Consider the following 21,676-nt stretch of genomic DNA (forward strand, 5'->3'; position numbering starts at 1 on the left):
AATAACAGTAATTGACAACGTCGATAACAGTATAACGGATACTGGTATAGAAACAATGTCAGCAGGGATGCAATTATTATCTGAAAAGATGACACAGTTTGATCACTGACAAAAAATATATATAATCATACATACATACGTCCATGTCACTTTCAAAAATGGTACCAAACATATTACAAACTATATAAGAAATGAAGCTGTCAGTCAAAATCACCGGTACATCTACCAAGTCAGCTGCGTAGTACATCTACCAAGTCAGCTGCGTTGTCAGACATTCGGTAAATTACCATGAGGAGTACGTCGTGTCTGGTCTCTATTTTTAACTTGGGGGCATAGCTACTGTGGCAAGACTGTCAAGACTATTAAGACGCCCATAGCTCCCTGAGAATATTCTTGGATCTGTTCTTGGTCCACGGTGAATGCCCCCTCCAGCTTTAGATGGTCCATGACGTCGACAAAATCAAAAACGTCCCGAGGATTCTCCAAGTGTGTATGTCTCATGGCAATAACGATAAGGCCACCTGTGTTAATGACAATTATGCAAGACAAATAAAGATCCTTGCCATCTGATTGGATAAATGCGGGTCACATGTCAGGTATTCAGAAGAGTCAGCTATCCCACGCTCACTCGATGGCAGTGCATTTGACATCTAGTGAACGGCAAATCAAGGTGTGTATCGTAAAGTATCGATGCATGTGCGCCAGATATAAATTTAGGTCTAACCGTTAGTCCTCCTCTAGTTTTGGACCCTTTTTTGTCTCGAAATATTCCGTGCGACACTTGGCGCTCCATGGTTTTTGTCCATGGTTTAAACCATGGTTTCATTTGTACCACCTTCGTGAATTCGGGCCTTTTTGTCGATTCTTTTTTCGCCGACTATACGTGTTAGGCCGAGTGATGGCGCGATCCCGAGAATTGCTGCCCCGAGTCTATTTTGGTCTATATCGTGTGTTGTATAAACCAAATATTCAATGTTTAAACATTCGGTGCAAGTTTAACCGTTCTACTTAACTCATGCACGCAAAAAGATCCCTCTTCATTCATTCATTCAAACAAACAAACAAACAAACACACAAACAAACAAACAAACAAACAAACAAACAAACTCCGCTTCGCATAGTTAAAAAGATATGGGAAATATTATCCCCTGCCTTCTGAAAGAGGCAAGTCAAATGTTCTTTTATTATGAGAGGAAGTGAAAATATGATAAATTTTCTACACATTTTTTTTTTTTCGTCAGTCATTCTACACAATCAATGTGACGTCACAAGAAATAGTAGTCTCTCATCCAGCTGTAACTGAGCAGAAACTTCAATGATTTATAACTTCTGAACGGACTGCCCAAATTTTCTAAAACTCTCCCTGATGATTTCAACTAATATGTCTGCATTCACTCAATCCACGTATCTATAAAGGTTAAAGTAGTGATTTAAGTATTGAACACATTAGACTAATTCAAAACGATACCAATGTGCTTCATCAGCATCTGAACACAGCCATTCTCATCTTAATATTAATCAACTTGCCATACATATCTTGTGACCAATGTTTACCTGGTTTAACCAATCGCACTAGCTCCTTGAGACTACTGCCATCGCAATGGCCGGGTAGAAACGCACCACTCGACACAGCAGCGTCAAAGGAATCTAATTCGGAAGGGGCAAAACATTCACATCAAGCAAATCACACAGAGCCTTTTAGTCACACCAGGGAGGTGGAAGAGAGAGGTCAAACCACATAATCATTGCAAAAGTTGAATGATTAGCTCCATTCTCTTTTCTTGAAAATGATGATAAATAAAGCTGGTAAAATACAGAGAAATAATAAGAAACATTTAGATATTCTTATCATAACTTTAAGAATATTTTTGTTAGATTTTACTGGAAAGGTTTAATTTTGCGCTGTCTGATCATAGACTATAATTAAATACGTTTAAAAATTGTTACGATCAATTTCTTCATTTTGTAACATAGTGACTCAGAATAACTTTTCTATTTGTCTATTGAATCGAATGTTAAAAGGATCGTATAGTTTTGGTTGAGACTTCATTTCAGGGTTCTAACATTTTTGGTGAGATAATGAGAAACCTCTGATGACATATGTATGAGCATGTAATTCCATGAGGAATTCAATGTTTATTTGATGAAAATTAGTTTTGAAATGGCTGAGATCGATTCTGATAAAGTGTGGGACCCACCTTTTATTACGATCGCTTTGGCTTACTTTGTCTTTGGATGTTTCAGTCATTCCGAACCCGATTTTCATCAAATAAACTTTAAATTCCTCTTAAAACAGTATGCTCTGTGCTATTTCATAAGTATTTTTTTTTTTTGGTATCTCGCAAAAAGTGAAAAGTCCAATTCTCATCTCCACCAATACTGTACCACACCTTTAATTCTACTAATAACATCCGCAGCATCATGAACAATGGAGTTACAAGAGCACCGAGGACTGAATCAGTATCGAGTTTTTGGGGTCTCACAATATACATGATAAATCATATTTCCCAAATCTTTGTGCTTTTCCTCACTTGTCCGCTTCCGCTCTGAGCGATGGCCTAAGTCATTGGCTGCGTTTATCAACTTTCCCCTGTTTAAACGGCTTTCGAAAGTCCTTTCCAAAGCCCTGACTGCCTGTACTATTAATGTGCCGCTTGTTTTCTAAGAAGGGACGGCGAAAAGCAATTACCATCATAAAGACATATATTCCTTTGAGAGTGACGAGTCATGATGCAATGCCACATGAATCAATTGTCTTCCTATCTGTGAGGCTAACATCCAGTTTAGCACATATATGTGTACTTCAAATATTTCTGAGTGGCGGCATGAGACTTTGGCTGCGTTTATCAACTTTCCCCTGTTTAAACGGCTTTCGATAGCCCTTTCCAAAGCCCTTTAGAAACGGCTTTCAAAATAGTAGCGTTTATCAACTCTCTTCGCGAACACGATTTTTTAACTGGCCTGTCACTGCACAGCTGCATTGCGCTATTCGACCCGAGGAGAAATACAAGTACTGAAGTACAAGACTACAAAGCCGTTTCAAAACAGCTTTGCGTTTATCAACTTCAAAAAGGCTTTTACAAACAGGTTTCTGAAAACCTGTTTAGGAAACCTGTTTGGATAGCCACAAATTTGGGGCTTTCGAAAAGGCTTTCCTAAAGGGCTTTCAAAACAGCTTTGCTTTTATCAACCCGTAAAAATTCCTTGAAAGCTGTTTGGATAACCTGTTTCTGCCGAGAAAGGAGAGTTGATAAACGCACCCTTTCGTAAAGGCTTTCCTAAAGGGCTTTCAAAACAGCTTTGCGTTTATCAACTCGTAAAACTTTCTAGAAAGCTGTTTGGATAACCTGTTTCTGTGCCGAGAAAAGGAGTTGATAAAAAACACCCATTGACTTATGCGTATCCTTAAAAAATATTGGTTTCCTTCATTCAAGATATCAGGTAGTTGCGTTATCCTGTATTTATGAGATCAAACTTAATTCATAGGGACAAAAATATAAAAACCTTGGATATTCATTTTTGTAGCACCATATCATACGCAATCAAAATTCCAAGCTCAGTAATGATTGCCTATCAGTAGTATCTGCATTTTTTTTTTTCCTGCCAGGGTTACCCTGCGCTCGTCTGAATTTAAAGTTCGGAAGCATGGATTTAGACATAAGAAATGGTAGTCTCTAGAAAAAGAAGAGTGAAAATAATCACTCTTGATGGAGTAAATGACAGAAAAGAGTGCTTTTCTGATATTTGGGATGAATTTTGAGTGAAAATGATTATTTTCACTAATTTTGGAGTTGGAGAGTTGGAGTTGGTGCTTTTATAAGATCCCATATACTTTTATGTAGACTTTGAATTAACTTTAACAGATTTGTAAGTTCTTTAATTGATATCTCGTGGATCCCTATGGGAAACCAGCTCTGCTGATCAGGGCGTTCATCCCAGAATGTGGCAATAAATTCAATTCAATTCAATTCAATTCAATCTTATGACATTATGTTGCAGAGTACGTCACTACATTATGACATTTAACACTGGGTTGCCGCGGTCTTGAAGAATTCTCGTGATTTACTAACCGTCTTTCAGAAGAAGTGGTGTTGGTCCGATGAAGTTCTTGATTAGCTCTGTGTAACACCCTTTCGAGTTGCAGACGTCGAGAAGCTTCTGGGAGGGGTCAACTGCGCAGATGTTGGTAAAGCCGCTCTTGCAAAGCTGAATCACAGACGGAGTAAAGTTACTTTATCCGACATAACGCCATAGAATACAGCTGAAAGAAAGCTTGACCGTGTAGATTTGGTCACAATATTGATTGATTAAAGTTGACCTTACATGGATAAAGTAGGAGTTCAGAAACAGAACAGCATGACAACCGGCAGAAGTTAAAACTGGACTCAGAATATGAAGTTTATTTCAACTTCCGAGGCTCTTAAAGTATGCAAATTGGGATAAGGCAATTATGTTATTCAGTGCTGTTTTCTAATAGTACCATTTCTGTAATGTTATGATTATCTATGAATGTTTATTTTCCTAAGCATTTCATTCGCCTGTTCCCTTCAGTGAAGTTCCATAGGCAGGAATTCACTTAATTGTTGCTAGTGTTGGGCAAGTCTCCGGGGCACACTTTATGGTTGTTATGGGCAACCTCTTTCAAAACATAGCAGGCATACATTTTGAAGACATTACCGAAAATCACATCTTTCACAATCTTTCAAATCATGTCGTCATTTCTAAAGATATGTAAAATTGATTTGAATTGAATCGAATCGAACTGACATTGAATGGAAGTGGAGTGGAATTCGCACACGTTGCGATTGTGAATTGTGAAAACAATTTAATGAGCTCAAGATTTCGGCAGGATATCCTCATTTAGGCCTACGGGAATTTTAGGGAAATCCCAAAATGTACACATACACATACACACGCACACGCCCACGTACACTCGACACACACGCCACTCACAGACAGACAGACAGACACACAGACACAGACACACCAGCAACACCACAACACACACGCACCACACACACACACACACACACACACACACACGATATGACGCCTCAGCGTTCACTGACCTCCTCTCCGACGAGTCCCGTACGGCGCCGACGTCTAATATTCTGGCATTCTTTTTGTTCCCGAGCAGGGTGTCCAGCCTTTCTCGCCACAGCAGTCGGTCCTTTGTAGCCGGCATCTGCAAGAACCTTCGAAACAGAATTAGGTAAGGACCTTAAATGGAAGGTTTACCTTCAATCACTGAGTCAAAGAATTATTATCATTGGATCATGTAAAACACTCTGCTTGCCGTATCAAAGTTAGGAGCAGCAACAACAAGATCAACCACAAAATAAATGAAAGAAGAAGAATGAAACGTTAAAAAGGGGGATTTAGACGAAAACGACGACAAAAGCTTTAATACCTTGCAACATAATTATGCCATTCAATGGCAGGCATTGATGGATGAAAAAAGAAAAATGAATTCGATCCTCTCGTTTTATATGTTTTCCATATAACATCATCGGCTTCATAAATGCCTACTCGATAGCAGTACGATTACTATGCCACGTCATCAGGGCACCTTTCCTGCTAAATGCATGCCAATACTCCATTCTCCACTTTTCGAGCTTGAAGGGGTTATACGCCAGGCAAGGATTTTTTTTTTTTGCTATTAAATATAAATCACATCTGATTACATCACAAATAGTATATTTTCATATGAAATTTTCTTACGACTCCCCTAAAGGACAATGTCCACGCAGTCGACTTCTGGTAATATCATAGGTCTGCCTGGTACATGGTCCGGGAGCTATATACCCTAGGCAAACAATGTCTACGATTTTCATACTAGGCAAAAAAAAAAAAAAAAAAAAAAAAAGGCCCACAAGCTGGACATTACATCACGGGGCTTTATCTACATTCTACATAGCGTTGTGCTTGCAGACCCCCCCCCCCTTTTTTTTTTTTTTTGCCTATAGTATCGAGCTGATGGAACTTTATTTCCTAGTGTCGAGCTCATGGACCTTGTGATCTTAGCATCTACAGCTCGGGGGCTGTATGACTCGTGTGTGTGTATGTCCAGTGGACCTTTTTTCAATGTCTATCTTTGGCTGCGTTTATCAACTCCTTTTCTCGGCAGAAACAGGTTATCCAAACAGCTTTCTAGAAATTTTTACGAGTTGATAAACGCAAAGCTGTTTTGAAAGCCCTTTAGGAAAGCCTTTTACGAAAGGGTGCGTTTATCAACTCTCCTTTCTCGGCAGAAACAGGTTATTCAAACAACTTTGAAGGAATTTTCACGAGTTGATAAACGCAAAGCTGTTTTGAAAGCCCGTTAGGAAAGCCATTTCGAAAGCCCCAAATTTGTGACGATCCAAACAGGTTTCCTAAACAGGTTATCAGAAACCTGTTTGCAAAAGCCTTTCGAATTGATAAACGCAAAGTTGTTTTGAAAGCCCTTTAGGTCGCCCTGCTCCGGTTACGCAACCATGCGTTTCCGGTTTCTGAAAAGACGCGGGCCACGTAAAGTACACACGAGTACGTGTACACAGGTGTATACATACAGCTGTGTGTAATGCACGCATATGCTTGGAACAAGGAGGTGTTTCTTTCACCAACGAGGTTTAAGAAATAGAGTAACAACAGTTTCATTCCCTTTGATCCCATGTCTCATGCCGCCACTCAGAAATATTTGAAGTATGTGCTAAACTGGAGCTGCCTCACAGATAGGAAGATTGATTCATGTGGCATTGTATCATGACTCGTCACTGTCAAAGGAAGATATGACTTTATGATGGTAATTGCTTTTCGCCGTCCCTTCTTAGAAAACAAGCGGCACATTAATAGTACAGGCAGTCAGGGCTTTGAAAAGGGCTCTCGAAAGGGCTATCGAAAGGGCTATCGAAAGCCGTTTAAACAGGGGAAAGTTGATAAACGCAGCCGACGAAAACAAGCGGCACATTAATAGTACAGGGAGTGGACAGGGCTTTCGAAAGGGCTATGGAAAGGGTTTTCGAAAGGGCTGTGGAAAGGGTTTTCGAAAGGGCTATCGAAAGGGCTATCGAAAGGGCTATCGAAAGGGCTATCGAAAGGGCTTTCGAAAGTCGTTTAAACAGGGGAAAGTTGATAAACGCAGCCTATGATAGACCGTATGACCCGTGGGTATCGAGGTCGTGGGGTGACCCTTTCAAATAAACCATCTGTGGGTGCAGGTGGTTGTGTCCGCGAAATGATAGCTATATCTAGGTCTAATGAAATATGACAGCGTCTCAACGATCGTACGCGTAATGTAGGCCTATAGCACCCCTATTCTGAAACAGAGACGAGTAAAACAGATCAGTAGCCTCCGTGTGTCAGTATGTCCTTGGTATGCGTTACACTCTAATGAGAAGATTCTCGTCCGCGTGTCCAGTGCAGAATGTATCTTCTTCAGTTGCATGTGTAATTTAGGCCTGGTTTAGGTTTGATATGAGTAACAAAACGCACAAGAGGACATGGTAAAAAGTTGCATATTTTTAGATCACGTACACTGCAATAAGTCCGGTGTTAAATAGTGAACACCGAGCTGGTGTTAAATTTTCGGTGCTCATTTATGGTGTTAAATTAACCATTCTGGGTGTCATTTCCAATATAAAACTGTTTTTTGAAGAGTTTCTTAGTAACTGCACTTCTTGTTGATTTTTAATTTAAACAAGACGATCAAGAATTTTACATTAAAATATTAGATTTTTGAAAAATGTGAAAATAAATTTACACCACAGTAACACCACCTGGTGTGGTCTCTTATTGAAGCTGGACGGGTGTTAAACCATTGATATTAACACCAACAAATATCAAATCAACACCATGTGGTGTCATTTTTGAATTAACACCAGTACAGTGTCAAAATAACACCAGGTACAGTGTCAAATTAACACCACGAAGTGTCAGGTGAACATTTTTCAACACCATCACAGTGCATTTTCTACACCTGTGGGTGTGGTCCTCTACTGAAGTTTGATTGGTGTTAGATCTAACACCTATGGTGTTAAATCTAACACCAATGTTTTTACAGTGTACCACTACAAGAAAAAAAATCGTTCCACATGCGCATTAGGGAACCCTGGATAGTTCAGCAAAAAACCAGTGTCTACAGCTTTGACATTGTGTTTTAGAATGACGAATCCATCAAGTTTAAGTTTGACGCCACTCTACCTGGCCATGACCCAGCTTATTTCAAGAAGGATGAAATCTCGATCTGAATATAAGGCCTGCGTTCAGAACCATCCATAGGTATATTATGTAGGTATATAAAGTCCTGCATACTGAATGAATGCTACTAGTAATTGAGAGATAAGCCTTACGTCCCGCAGCGGATCCGTCCTTAATTTGAGTGCCCATTTTGCGACCTTGAAAATTATACTCCCTTCATAAATTGGCACATCATAGGTTGAGAGAATATGATCTTTATAAATAACATATGTTTATGCAGTAGAGACAAATAGTCTGTAAAAAATGAAACATTCCAACAAATGAAAATATAGTAAAGAATTTTCCTTCTGGCGCAAGTGTAATTCTTGCGTTTCAAAACCAGCCCTACATCGGAATTTTCATGCTTGAATGTCTATGTGGTGGCGTGGCCGTGTGGTTAGATTCAATGAAATTATTGTGTTTGTGGTAACCTTTACTTCAGTTGGAGGATACAGCGCATAATGAGGGCTTCACGCAGAGTTGGTTTATTGTTAACCTTTTGAACACTTACACTACCAAAGTTACTGCCGTATAATCTCTTTGGAAACTCGATTTGAAAGTCCAAAAGGTTTCCTCCTGCAACTCAAGTTCTCCCGATAAAAAGTACCCACGAGACTCCCGTGTTTATAGCTGCAGCGGGTTGACCTCACTAAGGTCAGCGGCTAAATTCAATCTATCGAGAGTCCCTGTCTTACGTAACTCAAGGTCGTAACAACGATGTCGAGCGACATATGACGAAGGTCGCACGCGACCGGACCACATCAAAAGGCCGAGAGTGAATTCATGAACAAGGTCGAAAAAACATGTGTTATTTTCCAGAACTTCCTCGGACAGCCGAGACAGCATGCCAGGTCAGTGTGTGAGGTGGGAATGCCAGGTTTGAGCATGGAGGTAGAAAAGAGACTTTTCTACCTCCATGGTTTGAGCGAGAACGAATAGCGAGGCCGTAAGGCTGCGTTCACAAAGAAGTACGTGTACAATGTATTCGGTATTCGCTATTCGCTATTCGGGCACCGAGTACACCATCACCCGCACCGTCAACTCACCATCCAATGCAGTGAGGATTTCTTCCTCCTACATCCTAGCAAATCTTATTAACAATTTCTAAACTGCATCAGAACGTCAGTCTACATGCTTATTTTTGCTAAAGGGCAAATCCAGACCAAAATTGTCATTATTTCATAAACGAGAGACGGTATACGCTGCAAGAAAATCGAACAAGCTCGATTCCCACCTTGCTATACTATTCGCAGCTATTCGCTGCTTTCGAATAGTGCCCTCTTATGTGAACCGGTGTGAGGAAGTCCTATCGTTCGATTCAAGCTATTCGCGTGCCCTCGAAAAACGAGCCCGAATACCCGAATAGTATACTTCTATGTGAACGCAGCCTAAAGCAAGGATGTAGCGAGGACGGAAGAAAGGACACAGACGCGAGGTCGAAAGCAAGGATGAACTAGCTCGTCGGAGAAGCACAGCTAATAATTAAAGCCTAATGGTTAAATCTTACAACACAGAGAGCACCGCAGTTTACATGAAAGCAATCCACAAATCATTTTGAATGAACTAAATGAAAAGCAATCATACTCTTCTATCACTAACTTACAGGGGCATCGAAGACGATTTTCATAATTTAACATCATGTAGTGAATAACTCGACAACTCCATGTATAGATTTGTGGAATTTATTGCGGCCTTTGAGCAGGGAAACCAGTAAACCATGGACCTACCACACGCATGGACTATACTATGAACGGTCTTTATTTGATCCCATCATCACCACCACCACCTGATTATGTGTTTATTAATGAGTACATTCAGACGTTTGGACAATGACGATTGTGTAATTGTGCATCGTCACTGACAAAAGAACCGTTTCCCTCATTTCGGTCCTATTTGATGGCTGAGGTGTCTTTTCAGACTCAACTGCCTTTGAATAAACACCAATGATGGGGAGCAGCAAACCTCTTACAAGGACAAATTTTGCGTCACAAAATTGGTAATTACTGAAGCGGACACTTTTTTTTTTCTTAAAGATTTCTCAAAGCGCCGTCTTGTTTTTATCCAGGCGGGCTGTCGGTGGACAAGTCTGGATCAAAGCAGGAAAACATGTTCAAAATGTTTTTGTGACGCTTTTGACAGAAACAGGTGCACGAATTAATTAACGAGTGATGAATGTCCACGTGTGTGGTAGGTCCATGAATAAACAAATAACACCGAAATTCTGTACTCAGCACAACTAATTTATGTAGTTATTCAAATATAAAAGTCTGAAATCATCCGGACGAGGTCTCCTTTAATACACAAAATCTAGCTTTCAAATTCCATTACAATACTCATTCCACGCACATCAAGATAATCTAATACTGACATGGATAACAGCTTACGGAACCTGATTATAGTAATAATAGATAGTCGAGGCTCAGTGGTATAGGAGATAAGACAAATATTATGATACACAATAAAGTTATACTCATCTGTAAATACAAACAAACAAATAAAAGTGCATGTACTATTATAATGCATGTATAGGCCTAACATGTATAGGCCTGACATAAAACGTTCTGCTTCTTCTTCCGTAAGAGTGACCACAATCAACTTGCTGATTATTCTGTCACTTTCGGGGAGGTCTAAGTTGTACAAGTCTTCAAAGGGTTCAAGTAGTTGCCGTAGTAATCATCATACAATGAATAAATAAGTAACAAATAAACTGACAAGTCCATCAATAATAGTAATAATAATAATCTATTATTATTATAATTATAATTAAAATTATAATTTATTTATCGTTCGTAGCTGATGTGAAAATGAAATCAGTCACGGAGTTTGCGGGTACGCTGCATTTACGACGAATCCAGTGTGCTTTCAGCATGCTGACTGAAAAATAAAAATACATGTATACCACTTCTAGATGCAATGGGCTCACACTGTAGTGTAGGACCCTATTCCTTTCGCTGATTTTTGGTGAAAGGGATCACAAACATATGGGCAAACGTTCCTTTTGGGACACCACCCAAATGTGCGTGCGTGCATCCATGCATAAGATATCAAGGGTATGGCAGTGTAAGTGGGGTGGCTGTCTAAAGGAATTCTTGCCTATACGTTTTAGCGTGCGTCCAAAAGAAATTCCTGCCCTTGTATTTAGTGTGACGACCAAAATACTGATGCCTCCGATGTTGATAGATGTGAATACATGAGCTATGAATTCTCTAACCTTGTCATAGCTGCCCTCTTCCGCCCAGTCATCGTAAAGTTTAGTCAATACCTCGGGCTGCACGTCTCTGCCGTACCTGATAAACTGCCCGATCATACCCGTCATTTTCTCAGCCTTTTCGCGTCAGGCGCCCTCGAGACACGTAAGTCAGTGGAAGCACAAACCAACCACACAAACACTCGTCTTGGTCGTAATGAAATCTGCACAATACACAAACATCTCTTTCGGGGTCGTTGCATGTATAATCAAGGAGGTTGCCTAGTACCTCCTTGGTATAATCCTAGTCCACTTCCTGGACTGTATTCGTAGTGTGCCCGCGTACGTACGGACGTACGTTGATGGTGTCTGTATGTAAACTGTATTACACATGATCACCCTTCCTGATTTTTTTCGAGAGTACCAATTGGTAGAGTGTCGCAATCAGCGGTTGGGCGCGTTGGGTGGGTGCTAGTCCAGATAGCGTGTTTTTTTTAGACGGCACAGATTGGGGAAACTAAAAATCTATCGGGGACCCTATCAATAAACCTAACCCTAATCCTAATCCTAACCCTAACCATCAAACCCTAACCCTAACCCTAACCCTAACCCCAACCCTAACCCTAACCCTAACCATAACCATAACCAAAAACCCTAACCCAACGTTTCTCCCATAGGTTTAACACGCGCCATGCCCCAATCTGTGCCGTCTTAAAAAAAACGCGTCCCGTCCCGATACGGGACTCTTTTCTTTTTTCTCACTCTCTCATACGCCCTCATTAGCTCATTGGCGGTAGCGCGAAGTCTTCTCGATCGCGACAGTCCACGCATCGCGCGAGTCCACAAATAAGCCAGTTCGGGGTTAGCTCATGGGCACATTGGTACAAATGACCTTTCTTCTTTCTCAGTTGATTAGGCACCCCACGAGTTTTCAAGCGAGAGAAGGTATTTCAGCTTACCCGACGTAACAATTTATGGAATTTATCAGTCATGTTCAAACAAAGAATGAACTTGCGTAGACCAGGTGACCAGAATGATCCATCGATTAGCACTTTGGAAAGCATCCATTTCATTATTTTGCATTGAATGTATTAACAATCTTTTTCTATTGATATTGTCAAATACCACTTTTGCTGTCAGGTGGATGTGCTGGCAAGCACCACTCGTAATGATCACTTGAATAATCATTACATCACAGATGCTTATCTCAGTGAATAAAAAACCCAACATGCTCTGCCGGTACGGATGACCTTTTTCTGCTCATGCTCAAAGTGGAACCCCGAACTGGCTTATTGCTGCCCACCCCCCCCCCCCCTCCCCCCCCCCTCCCCCCCCCCTCCCCCCCCCCCCCCCTTCGCGGGGTCTCTCCTTATACTACACGCCCTCAACGACGGTATTTCCGTGTGCGATATTGCTAATACCATGCACACCATACTAGTACACACCGTATCCGAAGGCAGTCCAGGCAGTGGACTAGGTGGGTGCATGATGCGTGTGTTACTATGGGGAATGCGGACGATTAAAATCGTCCAGTATCTGGACTAGTATATTCCCTCCTATTGCCTATGGACATACGTAGTAGTAGCTGCTCCGGACAAGGGCAGCTACAGTACACGGCCTACGGGACGGGACAGTGCCAGTGGTGCATGTAGTCTTTTTGGCGCAGACTCCTTGACGACCGAGAAGTGTTTGTGTCTGCAAACTACGGCAAGGCTGGCAGGACGAGGTGTTAAAGAAGAAATCTACTCCAGAATTTTGTTAATTTCATAAGAAGAGAGAAAAAAAAAAACCACACACCCTGAAACAGTACAGAAATGACCAAAAATTGGATTATAAATACGGAAGTTATGACGGTGTGAAATTTCGAAAATTTTCGGAAAACACCTATTTCTTGACCAGTTGTGACGAATATTCAAATTAGCAAGTTGATGATGCCATGCTCTCACAATTTCTTATAAAATTCATGTAAAGAAATGACACAAATCTCATATTTATGCTATATAAATATAAATATGAACTTGCCTTTAACCCACCCCCCCCCCCAAAAAAAAAAAAAATAAACAGTCTACATTTTGGCATGGGATGTATGTGTTCACCTGTCATAGCTAAAAATAAAAGTTTTCCAATTTTTACATAAATTGTGAGGGCATGACATCATTAATTCTCTCATTTGAATATTCATACGGAGTGGTTAAGAAATGGTTTCGGAAAAAACAAATTTCAAAATGTCATTCCTTCCTTATTTCTTCTCCAGTTGTTGTCATTTTTGGAACGTTCGATAAAGGGGAATTTTGTTCTCTTTCTTTCAGGGTCTATTTATTTATGGGGTGGGAGAAAACGTCTCGATGTTGCCATTATAAAGTTTTCGATGCTATCACATAAGGGACATGCATACAATTGCTGAAGCAAGATTTCCGACAATGTTGCGTAACAGTTGTGATAGCTTGTTTGTGGCCCTTATCACCAAACTATTTCAAAAGGTGTGCACTTTTTATAGCGTGTAGCCAGAGCTATGGAGATGGTTCTGTTTCATCACGAACATATCGGTCCAACCCCTTTCGTGTATTGGAGTGGCCTAGGCAAGGGGACAGCCAATCACGGCCCTCCGCCTTGCTGAGAAGACCGAGGCAGACTGGTTGGAAAAATACAACATTGTCGACAAGGCAACTCGAACCAAGGAGGTTCGAGAAATGGAGTCACAACAGTCTTGTTCGTTTTGATCCCATGCTCGAAGCCGCCACTCAAAAATATTTGAAGTATGTGTCAAACTGGATCTGCCGCTCAGATGCGAAGACAATTGACTCGTGTCTCATTGATAATATAATCACCTCACAATTTTCCATTGATTGTGTATAAGGAAAAAATGTCAAAAGTTCAATGTTACTGTTATCAAAGTGCAAAATATTATGTCCTTCCTGGTTGAAAAACTTCCAGGTAATGATCACTTATATGGGATCAGAATTTGGGACTGGGGTGTAATTGCATTAGAATGAGAAATTGAAAATGTAAAAATTTTATGTAAAAACTATATGGCAAATTGTGAGGGGATGACATCATCACCTTCACTATTTGCATATTCATATTGACTGTCCAAAAACTGTTTCCTGAGAAATTAACCAAACTTCTAAATTCCAAAAAAAAAATCCTTATTTTTCGCCTGATCTTGATCAAATCTTTATCCTTGCGCTGAAACTGTAGAGTGCATGCACCTAATGCTGCATGCAGTTCATCGCCGTACCACCTGATACACCGCGCGATCATATTATCCGTCTTGTTCTGATCCGTTCTCGTGCCACGTGCAGCCGAGATACGGCGAGACTGAAGGAACGAGGTCTTACAGTTTATAGAACAGCGTCACGATTCTGCCGGTGTGAAGTTTTCAATGCTATCACATGGCTGTGTAAGTGACATCAATGCAATAAGCCAGTTTGGAGATAGCTCATGTGGTCATGGGGACCATATTAATAACCTTTCTTTTTTTTTCTCAGTTGGTTAGGCACTTCACTCGATTCAAAGCGACATAATGCATCAGCTTGCCCAACATAGCAATTTATGGAACGCGTATTCGAACAAAGAATGAACCTGCGTAGATCAGGTGATCAGAATGGTTCGTCAATCAACAGTTATAGTCCATGGGCCAAGACCCGAAAAATGGGTTGTTGGTACCATCTGAGGTGGCACAACCTTTTTGGTGTCAGTTTGTTTGTCGGGCATAGATATGCTTATCAAGCTATGATAGCATTTCCAAATGAGTAGCTTAGTCATAATAAGGAATGTTTAACCAATTTGGTCTCGTTTTTATATCCCTATACTTCTGAATTGAAACTAAACCGCTATACAAAGAAGAGCACTGCCTTCTGTATGTCCACAGGTGTTCTGTTGTAAACGCGGTGCGCTTAGTCTTTATTCAAGGCAGCGAAGGGAATATCCAAAGGGTTATGATGTCCACAGCTGTCACGCGGTGCGCTTAGTCTTTATCTAGACCAATGTACCGTTATCATATTTAAAGTTCCTCATAAAAGGGATTATCTATACTGTTTTTATACTACCCTATCAACAAATACATCAGTTTTAAACAAAAATCACTCTGTTCATTTACAATATCATTCATTATAATGTATCGTAGTGTACCGGTACATTGTTTTTGCATTATCTTATATTGTTGGAGGGAAATAAAGCGACATTGGCGTGGTATCAGCGTTTTCACCATAGCGTTTTCGCTGGAAAATGATAAATAATTGAAAGATACGGTAAAATTCACGAGGAATTGCTTTTGTTGCTGTTGTTTTTAGATAAAAGGATATACACTGTATCACGCGCTTTGGATATTCCCTTCGCTGCCTTGAATAAAGACTAAGCGCACCGCGTTTACAACAGAACACCTGTGAACATACCATAGAGCTGCATTTTACAGCTCTATGGAACATACAGAAGACAGTGCTCTTCTTTGTATAGCGGTTAGTTTCGATTCAGAAGTATAGGCAGGGCTCGACACTAACGGTGGCCCGGTGGCCCGGGGCCACCAAAAATGAAAGTCGGGCCACCAAATTTCAAAAAAGGGCAAATCTGGTGGCTCGCCTCGGGCCACCAAAATTTTTTGAAAAGTATGTCAATAAATTCGTAACTTTTTGCGCCTGAAATTAGCAGTTAAATTTGTTTAAAGGATGAATGAAAAGAGCTGAATGAGTGCCTGTGAGTGAGTGTTGCAAGTTTGTTGAAGTTTATTTATGAGTAAAAATGTCCAACTTCTAATTCTTACTATCATAAAACTTAAATATTTGACTCATTAAAAAAAAAGAACTTCTAATGTTTTTAATTGGTTTTTTTTTCGGGACACCAAATTTTTCTCTGGGGCCACCAAAAATTTGAAATTTAGGATTTTGGTGGCCCCATCGGGCCACCAAACAAAAATGTTAGTGTCGAGCCATGGTATAGGGATATAACAACGAGACCACAATGGTTAAAAATTCATTTACTATGACTAAGCTACTCATTTGGAAATGCTATCATGGCTTGATAAGCATATCTATGCCCGACAAACAAAATGACACCAATAAAGGTTTTGCCACCTCAGATGGTACCAATATCTGGCCTGGCCCATGGACTATTAGGGAAGCATCCATTTCGTTGTTGTATTGCACTTGGTAATGTTAAAAGATAAGTTTATTAATGTAATAAACTTATCTGTTAACATTACCAAATACCAGGCTTGCTGTCAGGTGGATGTATTGGCAGCCACCATTTATAAGGATTACATGAATAATTGTTACATCGCAGATGCTGATCTCCGTGAATTAAAAAAACAAACAAACAAGCAAACCTCACCGACAGCCAGCATAAATGAAAACAAGACGGCGCTTTGAGATATCTAAAAACTATGCATTTGCAGAAGATAATAACTCTCTCAAAATCAAGAAAGATGCATGTGCAGTTGTTGTATAAACTGGGAAATCATCGCTCACTTAATTTCATTTGGGAAATACACGTACGAAAGCAAATGTTTTGGCAGGTTGATTGTGATTTTCCCACTCTCGCACATTGTTTCAGAGTAAATAGGGAGGTGTTACAGAGATGGAGTGGCAACTCTTCGTAATTCATGCAAACACATGTCTGGGTTCAAGGCGTTACAATGGGATGTCTAATATTCCACTACACTTTTAAGTCATGCTCGGCACCGCTCTAGTTGCAAGACGAAGTTCGGAGACGAAGAACGCATTTTACCTTTTGTTGAATTATAAGCTTTATTTCATCGAATTGATTTAGAATAGTTTAGGAAAGAATTCAATATCATAAACATGTATTTCTAGTTTCTTCGTAATGCGCAAATCGAAATGTAATGAAAATTAGGCCCTCTTAAAACCTAATAGTTTTCTATAATGCGCACATTTCCGCATGTTAGTTTTCTATCTTTTAATCTGGGATATTTTGATCTTTCAAATAAAGTACTCCGCTAAAGCGTGTTCCAGCGTGCTTTTAAACTATTTGCTGTTAAGATTGTCAGTTTTACACTGCATTTTGATTCGCTGCTCCAATTCAAGGTACACAACTTCATCGTTGCCATCACATTGAAAGAGAGAGCGAATTGCAGTAGGGGCAAGTATTTCTAGATGTGAGAGCGCTATTCCCGATTATTGATGCTCTCTTTTGTCAAAGCACGTGGGTAACACCTGTAGTTGAACGCATAACTTCTCGGCGGTGCCGCGCATGACTTCAAAGGAGAGCAGTATATACTGTAAAACATGATATATTCGCGGCATGACTTTTTCGCGAATTGGAGCCGACAGCCTTTTTCGTGGCATGAAATTTTCGCGAAGTGCCACTGGCGTTCAATGCATATAATGTTAACAAGGACTTTCGCGCGCATTTTAATTTCGCGAATCTTGGCGCTCGCCAAATTCGCGAAATTAAAGTGCACGCGAAAATTCCTCGTTTTGTTGTCTCTCCTTCTCTAGCACCTCCCTGAAGTAAACGTGGACTGCAACGGTGTGATGTCTTACATGCGTGTCTACAATCGTCCACTTCAGTACTTACTAACTTTGTGACACAAAATTTGTCATGATTTTAGGTTGACTGCTCCCCATCATTGTTTTTTTTTTCCTCCAAATGCAGTGAAGTCTGAAAGGGCACCTCAGCGAAATAAAACCGAAAGGAGGGAAACGGTTCTTTTGCCAGTGACGATGCATGATTACACAATCGTCATTGTCCAAACATCTGAATGTATAATCAAGATGCACATTATCAGGTGGCGGCAATGCTGGTCCGATCAGACAAGGAATTGCGTTCATAGTCCATGTGTGTGGTAGGTCCGCAGGTTATGTCTCCCATAAAACGGGTTGGGGGGGGGGGGGATTCCAAAAGAAGAAAAGAAGAAGAAGAAAAGATGATCCAAGGGGTTATGAAATGGGTCAGCTGCACTGATACGTCTGTGCATATAATTATCAACTATTGTTAGGCATGCATGCTGAACTCCCCCCCCCCCCCGTTATGGCTGAAATATTTATTAACATGAAATACACACACATACACACACACACAGACACACAGACACACACACACACACACACACAAACACGAGACAGCACCCAAACCGGACAGGTAAATATAGCACCGAAAACGGTTCAATATGTCTGTGAAAGGAACTGGCCGAAGATTACCTTTAATGAGAGCTTTGGTACACAATACCAAAGTGTTCAATCAATTCTCATTAAATCTGGACAGACATGTAAACTCAATTAAGACAACAAATGCCATCCAATTGTTTGAAGAAACTACCTAATTATAGTGTTTAGGAATGTATTTATTCTTCACGTCAAAAATATTGGTGTAGTTGCACGCGAGGACTTTTTGGCAATAAAGATGACAACTTCTGGCAAACTTTGGACTTTGGGAGAGAAATATGAGTGTTGCACGATTGAGCTCTATCTTCATTCCTCAAAAGTGGTTGCAAGAGAGTGGCTTAATAACAATATCCCCAAGATGCTTTTGAAATGTAATGCGGAGCATTTATAAAGAGATAGTGATACAGTTTTGGTTGAGATGGGGCATCAGGTTTCCAATGTTTTTCATGACAATTCTTTGAAAAATTGAAAGGGCGTGTAATTCAAAGAGGAATTCAAAGTTTATTTGATGAAAATTGGTTTTGAAATGGCTCAGATATCCAAAACAATAACACCTAATAACTTTCAAATGAAAAAAAAAAAGATTAAATGCAAGACAGAATTCAAAATGATCATTGCATAGTGATAGGCGAGGATTTCGTGCAACGAGCGTTCCTCTTTTCTGAGAGACCGTCACTTCAGTAAAGCTACAAATCCTGGCAGGTCATATTGGTACTTATATCTACTGAGATAAGTAAGATCTGCATTATATAATAATTATTCATGAAACCCTCATAAATTGTGCCTGTTGGCGCAAACATCTGACGACAAGCCTGGTATTTGGTAGCCTTTTGTCAAGGCCCTCTCGCTGTATGGTGGTGAGCGAATGATCAAGGGCGAACGAAGTGACCTCAGCTGAGTTGGACAACGCGAGGCCCTCGCGCTGTTGCGCTCGGATATGGCTCGCTTTGCTCGCCCGTTATACCCATCATACAGCGCGAGGGCTTTGACGCAAGGCTGGGTATTTGGCAGTATTTACAGCAAAAGTTTGATGCTGTAATACTTTCAATATGCAAAATAATGAAATGGATGCTTCCACAAGTGTGAATGTTATCGATGGACCAGTCTCATTACCCGGTCTACACAAATTCATTCTTTACTTGAACATGGTTATTGATGAATTCCATTATCATGTTGAGCAGGCTTATGCAGTATGTCGTTTTGGGAAAAAAAGTCAAGTGCCTAACCAAATGAGAAAAAAAGAGACGTCATGTTTATCACCTTACACATGAGCTAAGCCTAACTCCGGATTGGCTTATTGTTATCGCTCGAAGTGACTTAAAATTATACGGGAACAGGGAACTTGAGACGATGACTTTTTAGATAATATGCAAGTAGAAATTTGATTGTCTTTCAATTTGTTTAAGTGTACCAAATGTGAGCCAGCAGAGTTTGTTCATCTATCATATAAATTGTATTCCTTTTTCTGAAATATTGTTACGGTCTTAACGCTCTACGTTGTCACATAATGTGTGGAATACGCAGATGATTGTGGGAGCCGGGTTCCTATGTATGTTCTTTACAGACAAATGTCGCCATATAAATGCTGTTTATCATCATCATCATCATCATCATCATCATCATCATCGTTCCGTCTTCATGCTTTGATCGTATGCGTGCAAATTTAACATTCGGGGAAGTACCATGCCACATTTTCGCATATTACATTAGCAACTCCATAAAAAAAAAAAACACACAAACATACGAAATGTTGACATGTCAGTCGTTCGTAAAACAGTTCATTTTGAGTTACAATTGTGATTGATTTTCATTAATTTTCTGCAGACAATACTACACGCATAGTACTGCATTTCAGTTTTGGTCTCCACGCTCTTGCAACTTTCAGAACGACGTCAAACGGGAGACGTAAATGTTTTCAATCATAACATTTTACCCCATAGATACATATGATAACATACGAATAATTACTGCATCCAAGAATTCATAAATATATTGTACTCTTTGCCTGTAAAGTGAATAATAGGACATGAATTCTCTAACCTTGTCATAGCTGCCCTCCTCGGCCCAGTCATCGTAAAGTTTAGTCAATTTCTCGGGCTGCACGTCTCTGCCGTACCTGATAAACTGCCCAATCATGCCCGTCATGTTCTGATCCATTCTCGTGTCGCGCACAACCAAAACACGGCGAAGGTGGAACACTTAAAGGCAGCCGATCGCCATCCCTAATGGTACGTAAACTCCGAACGACCGAAGTTTGTGCATGCAATTGCGCAATGCCAGATCGGTGCTATATCCATAAACGTGTGGGACAATGCTACCACTGAGACAAGTGTGTATATGTGCGTGTGTGTGTACGCATCATACACAAACATTGTCACCGCGAGCTGCGGTGATTGGAGGAGAGTGGCCAGAAGACGCTGCGGCGTGTGTGTGTGTGTGTGTGCGTGTGTGTGTGCGTGTGTGTGTACGCATCATACACAAATATTGTCACCGCGAGCTGCGGTGATTGGAGGAGAGAGGCCAGAAGACGCGTGGCTCTTTTGGCCTCTCTTCATGCGCATGCGCACTGAGAGTGTGCGTCCATTCGGAAGCTCTCGTGGCCACAGAACTCTTACACATAGAAGAATCACTCGCCACCCGTTTTGTCGCCGTCGCTCGACTCATTGTCACGTGACGTCCGCCATTTTGCTTAGCGGAACTTTTTTTGCGTGCAAATCCAAGCAGACGCTATCCACATACAGTGACTGCATGTTGTACCGTGTTTTTCTGACGTTCCGAGACCCTGAGCGAGGCATTAAAATGCCGTACTGTGCGGCTGTAAACTGCACAAATTACTTGACAAAAGGATTTGGAAACAGGTAAGTTTGACACCAAGCCATAATGAGAATAACAAGTAAATTAATTCTCCAAGTAACGTTACAATTAGGCGGATCGGTCGTATCTTGGCTTTCTTGTGAGCGCAGTAGCAAAGATAGTCCCAGACACTGGATTTTGTGTTTGCCGTCGACATATCTGTTTACCACCAACTACCAAAATATGCAAAATAAAAAAGTAGGCCTAATTTAGGCCCTGGGGCTATATTACACTCTGTACGTTCTGTGTTGGGGCAAACAGCTTTGTACATGAAAAAAGTGCTATCTATTTATGTAAATTT

The 21,676-nt window shown here is 40.6% G+C and overlaps 1 protein-coding gene across 1 annotated transcript; it reads right to left on the reverse strand.

The window, feature by feature from the left end:
• Positions 1 to 336: 336 nt before the first annotated feature.
• LOC139712843 (methyltransferase-like protein 27) lies at positions 337 to 20,679 on the reverse strand. Its single transcript, XM_071624632.1, has 5 exons — positions 20,563 to 20,679; positions 5,070 to 5,195; positions 4,071 to 4,206; positions 1,555 to 1,647; positions 337 to 521 (listed from the first exon to the last, which is right to left on the reverse strand). Exons 1-5 carry the CDS (start codon positions 20,677 to 20,679, stop codon positions 337 to 339), a joined length of 657 nt encoding a protein of 218 aa, XP_071480733.1.
• Between the last annotated feature and the right edge of the window lie 997 nt (positions 20,680 to 21,676).

The sequence above is a fragment of the Diadema antillarum genome, unplaced genomic scaffold, assembly GCF_040938485.1.
Source record: "Diadema antillarum isolate AM-2024a unplaced genomic scaffold, OU_Dant_1.0 seq00001865_RagTag, whole genome shotgun sequence".
In the NCBI taxonomy this organism is placed as follows: domain Eukaryota; kingdom Metazoa; phylum Echinodermata; class Echinoidea; order Diadematoida; family Diadematidae; genus Diadema; species Diadema antillarum.

Bases quoted from the DNA above. Each gene is read 5' to 3' on its own strand.
- LOC139712843 (XM_071624632.1), bottom strand. From the start codon at position 20,679: ATGGATCAGAACATGACGGGCATGATTGGGCAGTTTATCAGGTACGGC. The intron at 5,196-20,562 runs GTTAGAGAATTC...TCTGTTTCGAAG, and splicing joins AGGAGGGCAGCTATGACAAG to GTTCTTGCAGATGCCGGCTA. The intron at 1,648-4,070 runs GTTAGTAAATCA...CTTCCGAATTAG, and splicing joins ACCACTTCTTCTGAAAGACG to ATTCCTTTGACGCTGCTGTG.